This window comes from Guillardia theta, assembly GCF_000315625.1.
Source record: "Guillardia theta CCMP2712 unplaced genomic scaffold GUITHscaffold_324, whole genome shotgun sequence".
Classification (NCBI taxonomy): Eukaryota; class Cryptophyceae; order Pyrenomonadales; family Geminigeraceae; genus Guillardia; species Guillardia theta.
The window spans coordinates 1-7,144 of NW_005434353.1; the positions used below are offsets into that span (position 1 = coordinate 1).

Consider the following 7,144-nt stretch of genomic DNA (forward strand, 5'->3'; position numbering starts at 1 on the left):
TCCTTCCCCCCCAGTCGCCGCTTGTCTTCCCTCCATGACCATGAGCTGCGCCTGCCTCCTTGATGCTAGGCTTGTTTTCCTTCCCTGCCGCCTGTGCTCCATAGGTGGCTTGCCCCTGTGCCGCGCCTGCCCCCTCACCTGCCCCCATCGGACTAGGTCGACTCGCTTCCCCTTCTTGCCGTCCATAGCATGTGTTGCACCTCCAGCAGTTGCTTGATTGCTGCTGTCTTGATGCTTTCCCATTCCGTGTCATCCACCCTTAGCCTCCTGAAATTCTCATGCCATTCCCTCTCCATGATCGATCCTTTCACTCCTGCTATGAATGTTGCTTGTTCAACTTCATGGTCAGGGAGCAGAGCTATGATTTCTGCTCGTAGATCGGCATATTTCTCTTCTTTTTCCTGAAATTTCTTCTTCAGGCATTCCAGGCTTGTGTGTTCGACTCCGTCATATTCCGATGTCCTTGCGAATTCAATGATGACGATGCGTTTGATGTTTGTAAAGTAGCAGCAACCGTCTGGTATCCATTGTCCTTCTTGGTGCATTGAAGTCCCCATCGCTTCCATCACGATGCGCATTGGAGTTTCCCACCATGTAGTGACCTGTAGCCTTTGTTTCCTCCAACTCTGCTGCAGTCTTACCTTGATCTTCTTCATGACTTGATTGTGTGCTTGTTGGATCATTGCTTGAAACTGCCGACATGCCAGCTGAATATGCCCCCAGGTTTCTTCTCGGTCTGGACAGTGGGGGCAGCATGGTGAGTTAGTCTTCCCCCATTGAAAGAGCTTCTTCCTCGTCGGTACTGAGAAGGTGATTGCTTGAATTGCTGTTCGTGTGAATGAACCTTGGCATACTCTAAACGCCTTCGCGAGTAGGTTTCTGCCCACATGTACTTCAAGCATGAATTTCTCCGTCAAGGTGAGGTCTCCCGCTCGAATCCTCGCAGTCATTGCCTGTTGTCGAATTATATAGTCCCACTTCTTCAATCTATCCATTCCTGATGTAGGACTGTCTTCTCCTGCGATGGTGAACTCCATTGCGCTGTCATAAATCGCTTTCTCCCATCCCGAGGCAAATGTTTGTTTTGCTTGTTTGGCCATCTCCTTTGCCTGTTGGATGTGTCGGTCAGATTCTTTTGCTAATTGAAGTCGGATCTTGATTCCTCTCCCCTCGAGTTTCTTCATGCAAGTGAGTAATCGATCATGTAGGTCCTCCAGCAGTTCATCTTCGTATCGCATGGTATCAATGCGTAATGTATTCGTGATGAAGCGGTGAAAGCGGGTGGACTGATACATGATTGTGACTTGATTTCCCCTCTTGATTTGTATCCCTTCCTCGAGGATATGTTGGAACAGTAAGCCAATTGCAATTGTATTCGCTCGAATGATGCTGCATTTCCCATTGATTTTCATCCCTCCTCCTGCTGCCGTCGCTTGTTGCTGGAGAACATACCCTATTCGCATGGTTCTATTTTTTCTGCTCTGTGTGACGTCTCCTTCAATAGCTGCTGTGAAATGCCTTCCGCCTTGGTGATCGCTGCGCGGCTGGATCTGACCCCTTCGTTGGTTACACATCTCCTCATACGTTGGGAGGATGTTGTCATGAAGCTGAGCTCTGGGGTATGTTGGGAATGTGTGCTTGACGAGTATCCATAGCTCCTCTAACGTTTTCATCAGGCAACGATTCCCTGTTCCCCAAAAGTTTGCTGCGTATGCTATCTGAGCGCCTTTCGGGATCCGGCTGATAATTTCGAAGCCTTCTGGTATCTCATCAATGTTATTCTTCCATCCTATCAGAATGACATGTATTGTGTTTTGCAGGATGTGCTCGCGAAATCTCTGTTGTTTATCTATCCAAACCACCACTCGTTGCAGTTCCTTTGCTCTCTTGTTGCTCAGAGCCTGGGGATGTGTGTGTAGTGTCGGCCAGTTACGAAATGTACTGATGTCACAATCTGTGATCTCTGCTAGGTGTTGTAAAAACTCGTATGCCAATGGTTGTGTTGTTTCTTGGCGAACCTCTGATACTACCTCTTCGAGTTGTTGCCACCATGCTGTAGCTTCTGTTTCGCCGTCGTCCAACATATTGACTATTTCCAGCAACAGATGGATACTTTGATTGCATTCTCTTCGGTGATTCCCGTCTTCTTCTTCCTTTGTTGCAGATGTGAAGGGAGCCGAGTCCAGCGACGCTTCCACCCATTCTATTGGTGGGTCCGAGGTTGTGTTTACTCCTGTGTGGGGCGGCTCAAAGATAGCGATGTCTCCATGAACTTTGAAAGGTATGCGCCCTGAAGTGTAGCAAAATCTTTCTCGCTGATTCTTGTCGTCTCCATAGTAAGTAGCGTCATGTTGGAGGAGCTCCCTCAAAATCTCCCGGGTATGAGCCCTCCTATTTGTTTCCTCTCTCCCTTGGTCCGGTCTGGCTAGTTTCGTGGGTGGCAGGAGCTCGTGTGGGCTAGCCTCCCTTTTTCCTTTCCTTCTCTTAACCTTCTTTGCAGTGAACGGCTGTACATTGAACGGAACATGCGCACGGGCTGAATGTCAAACAAAGGGAAGAATGATTCCGCTGTACGACAAACGTCAGGAAAACAAAGAACCAAAGATCCTCTTCTTCTGCAAAAGCTGTCAATTATTCACTTCCATCAAACCACCGGACTTCGACCCCCCAGATCAAATCAATCAATATCAGACCAGGGAGATAGAAATAGCATACCCGCTGGAGCCAGGAGAGATTCAGGTCTGGATCCAAAGACTATCCAACCGCAAGGCAGCAGGCATGGATTTGATCTCAAATGAGATCCTGAAAGCTCTACCTGATAGCGCAAAGGAGGAGATAGGGGAAGTAATCAGCAAAGCTTTGACAGGAGACAAAAAGATGTTGAATATGCTGGCAAGGGTCAGGCTCTTACCAAAAAATGAGCTCTGTCACGTCCTGGAGAACCAACGACCTATATGCGTCCTCTCCTCGGTGACGCGGATCTTCCAGGCGGTCATAGCGCACAGACTCGCGAAAGCAGCTGAAAAACATAAGCTGCTGACGAACAACCAGGAAGGTTTCAGACCAGAGGGAGGGACGATCCGGCAGGGCCATCGTCTACTCAACATCATCGAGGAGGCTCAGAGCAATCAACACACCCTCATCCTGTTATACCTTGACTTTGCAAACTTTTTTAACAACGTGGCAGTCGAATCCATCGCAAAAATCATGGAAGTATATGGCTTCCATCAGCGTGATGTAGACGTGGTAATCAGCGGCAGCAAAGGGATAGCACTGCAGATTCAAACAGAGAGGTTCGAAACGGCAGCCATCCCGCTTCTCAGGGGATTACCTCAAGGCAGTCCTGCAAGTCCTCCCAAAACAAATCTACTGCTTAGCATCCTGTCCAGACAACTCGATCAACAACAAGACGAGATTGCAACTCAGCATCCCAACAACCTGTCATTCGCAGATGACCTTGTACTGATAGCCAACTCAGTGAGGGAAATGAAAACACTAGTTCAAGTGGTAGAGCGATTCTGTAGATGGAGTGGATTAGAACTGAACACGAAGAAATCTGAAATCACCAGCTTTGATTATCGGCTCAAGAGGGAGATCCCGGGGACGCAAAACATCAAGTTCTTCGACAAGGAGTTTGTGAACCTACCACCGACGAAATGGTTCAAATATCTAGGGATTCGAATCAGCTTGTGGCGATCAGGAGGAAGAGGCAACAAGGCGCACACCTGCCCCTTCACGTGGGGAGAGAAGGAGCATATCTTCGAAAAGACCAGGGAACTGACAAACCTGATTGAATCATCGGCCTACTCTGCAGCCCAGAAATACTACCTAGTCAAAGTAGGTATCGTGAATATCTTTCGATACTCGGCGGTACTCGTTAGCTGGACGTGGAAAGATTTACAAACCTTGGATAACCTCTGGACCAGAGCGTTCAAACGAGCTATGGGATTGAGTAAGAGCACAAGCAATGCGATTTTTCGCCTACCTTGGGACAGTGGAGGCCTCCAACTCCCCCATCCAGCACCCATCTTGGGAAGGGCGGCGATTCGGTATCTAGAGAAAGAAACGAATAAGAAATGCAGGGTGGATGATGATATCAAAAGCAGTTTGATACACAAACTAACATCATGGTGCAACCAATGGGGGTGCCAAACAATAAGCCAAGTACAACGAGAAATCAGATCGGGCAGACGGGGCCCAGAACGACTCGCAATATGGGTAGCGGAGAAAATGCAGACAACTATCAGCTGGGAAATGATTGAAAGCAAGAAGAACAATCCCTGCGTACATCTCCTGCTCGGCAAGGCTGGGAGAGCTTTGCTAAGGCATGGAGAAAATTACCCCAAGTAGGCTATTACTACCTAACAAGTATCTTACCTGTTGGTTCTTTGTTTTCCTGACGTCTGTCGTACAGCGGAATCATTCTTCCCTTTGTTTGACATTCAGCCCGTGCGCATGTTCCGCACGATATCTGCAAGTGAACGTCATCTGGGCAAAACTCGGTCAAGAGCAGGCAGGAACAGGGAAGCAATCTCATGGGGAGGAATTGCTCGATGTTTTTGTATCCTACTAAGCGCCACCCTCCTGGCTGCCCCCGGGTGATCAGTCCTCGGATGATGGGTACGATTGCGTGTGCAGGCGCCAGAGTTATGTACATCTTTTGTGGTGCCTGGTTTCTCGCCCCGAGAGTCTCGACGTGTAGCATGGTTTGATGTCTTGCATTCCAAAAGGTTTTGCTTGATTCTTTGGAGCTGCTTTGTAAGAATGTTTCGATTAACGGGTTCAGTTCTTGAAGATATGCTGTCTCCGGCTGTTGCAGCGCTGGCTGGAGATCCCTCCATGACGTAAGTTCGATTGTATTTGGGTGGCACTTCTCTGACAGTTGACTCAGCATTGGGGCTTTGGGCTTAAAGTCTGACTTCTTGCCCATTGCGTTTTGAGACTCTTTACTCCCTATCGTCCCCAAGCGTCTTCTTCGTTCGTCGCATGTTTTCAGAAATATCTCTTGGTCCTGTGCTGCGCAGATCTCTTTGAATTTGGTCATTGTCTCTCTTATTTCTGCGTGTAAGCTTGACTCCTTGTGTGCCCGATCAATAAAGTCGGGAATTTCTGATGCGCTTCTCAGATCCCTTTGAAGCTGCTTGAGTTTCCGTTTCAGATCCATCTGAATCTTAGATGCATGTCGTTTACCGCCTGAGCCTCGTAGGGGGATTTCCTTGGTGGGGAGGGCTGTTGTTATCAGTTCGAGAATGTCCAAGTCTTGGTGTAGGGCTTTTGCCGCTGTTATCTTCTCATCCAGTGCTATTGCCCATTCTACACCTAATCTTCCTGATAACTTGTCCATCTCGACCACCCTTTTCTTTCGTCGAGGAATTGCTTCTCGATCTCTCCTTTGCGGGAGAATTTCAATCTTTGGGATGGCTTGCTCCCCCTCAGCATCGAGCGAGCTCACATTCACTACGAGTGCTCTGTGGTCGACGGCAGCTCCTATGATGCAGTCTTCTGCGGTCTGCGATATCAGGCTTACTGTGCGAGATGGATGATGGAAAGCAAAGATATGATCCAGTTTCGCTTGGTGGTGACCCTGCTTGTACCATGTGGAGAAGGTGAAGTGTGTGCTGCTTCTGCACATCTTCTCGCAGGTGACTGTCTGGACTCGCCCAAGCTCATTTAAGACTTGCTCCATTTTCTCATCTGCACGGTGTACACTCGAATTGCTTCCGTATCCTATTCTCATGGGGATCTCTGGATGTTGTCGAGATGCATTGAAGTCGCCTCCGATGATGATGAGCTTGATGTTTGGGTCTGGCTTGAGCATCTGGCTTAGCGCCTTCCACATGCTGTCTTGTTCCCCCTCCTCCGTCGCCACTGGCATATGGATGTTACACAAAAGTATGTTTTCTTTTTTTCGTGAGATCTGTAAAACTTGTATTTTTTGTCTGTGTGCCCCCTCCAATGCTGTACCATTTGGCGAGGAGGGGGGGCGCGGGAGAAGGTCAGCATGCGCCAGTATCACAAGGCGTAGATCACTCTTACCCTTTCTCCCAAACCCTGTACCCTTGGTCATAAACATTCGGTAACATCCCCATTCTTTCTTGATCATCATTCGGAGATCTGTTTCCTTTTTCTTACCACGCCCCACCCTGACTTCCTGCAACATGACAATAGATGGATGATACTTCTCAATCAAATATGCCAGGATGTGTTTCAGCACGAATTGACTGCATCCATTGATATTTTGAGAGATGATGTTGCCTGGAGCGTTGTCCTTCTTGTGGGTTTCCACCCATGCTGAGTGCACTGACCTATCGGTGGTAGCCTCGTGTGCGTTGCTGCTTGCTGTTAGGATTTGCTCCTCCGCCTCCGATGCCCATTGAAAGTGGGACGCGTACCTCTCTTGCATCTTCGTTGGGGCTGATGGCTCCTCCTCCCCCCTAGTCTCCTTGTCGTGCTTCGAGTTTGTCTCTGCGTGCATGTCTGGTGGGGGGGAAGGTGGCTGGAGTGGAGAGACGGGGCATGGGGCGGGAGGTGGTGGAGGGGGGTATGGCAGGATGTCCCCCTGTGCTGACCTGTCTGGTATTTGCAGGGCCGCTCCGTCTTTCCATCTCTCCTCTAGCCATGCATCTTCGGCTACCTGGGTCATCTGAAGCTCGCCTGCGCGTTTTTGGCCATTCTCTCGCCTTTCCATCTGGTTAGGTCTACGTTCCATGGTGAGCTTTGCTGCTTGCCATTCCTTGTAGCCTGTTTCTTGCGCGTGTTGTAACGCTCTGCAGATGCATTGGATCGTTTCTCGCATGTGAACTTGTTCTAGACCCCCTCCCCAGAGCCCATCCAGCAGCAGGTGCCTTGTTCTCACGAGCCATTGTTGGTGTGGCGGGACGCCTTGTTGCCTACCTATGTTGAAGATATCGTGTTGTTGCGTCTGCTTTCGTGTCTTTGCGATCAGCAGCAGATGCAGTAGTACAAAAATTCCGCAGTTGTAGCCGTCCGTTTGTTGCAGTCCCGTTGACACACATGCCCTCCATGCCTTGTCGTCTTGTTCTTGTTGGTCGCTAATTGCCTCGGTGATGATCGTCGCCACGAGTGATGCTAGGTCCATTCGCTGTGCGCCCCCCAATTGAAACTGTGCATCCCTTTGACTTCT

At 49.3% G+C, this 7,144-nt stretch overlaps 2 protein-coding genes across 2 annotated transcripts; both read right to left on the reverse strand.

Moving 5' to 3' along the window:
* Positions 1–138: 138 nt before the first annotated feature.
* On the reverse strand, positions 139–2,150 carry GUITHDRAFT_156594 (hypothetical protein; the record flags this gene model as incomplete). The annotated part of the gene is given in 8 exon segments (XM_005818335.1): positions 139–520; positions 724–810; positions 857–860; positions 877–918; positions 1,143–1,204; positions 1,575–1,619; positions 1,667–1,762; positions 1,821–2,150. Coding segments are annotated over 2 exon segments (378 nt in total), but the record flags the coding sequence as incomplete, so codon positions are not given.
* A 3,793-nt stretch (positions 2,151–5,943) lies between these two features.
* On the reverse strand, positions 5,944–6,944 carry GUITHDRAFT_156595 (hypothetical protein). The gene is made up of 4 exons (XM_005818336.1): positions 6,774–6,944; positions 6,587–6,710; positions 6,169–6,379; positions 5,944–6,076 (listed from the first exon to the last, which is right to left on the reverse strand). Exons 1-4 carry the CDS (start codon positions 6,794–6,796, stop codon positions 6,033–6,035), a joined length of 402 nt encoding a protein of 133 aa, XP_005818393.1. The 5' UTR covers positions 6,797–6,944; the 3' UTR covers positions 5,944–6,032.
* Positions 6,945–7,144: the final 200 nt, after the last annotated feature.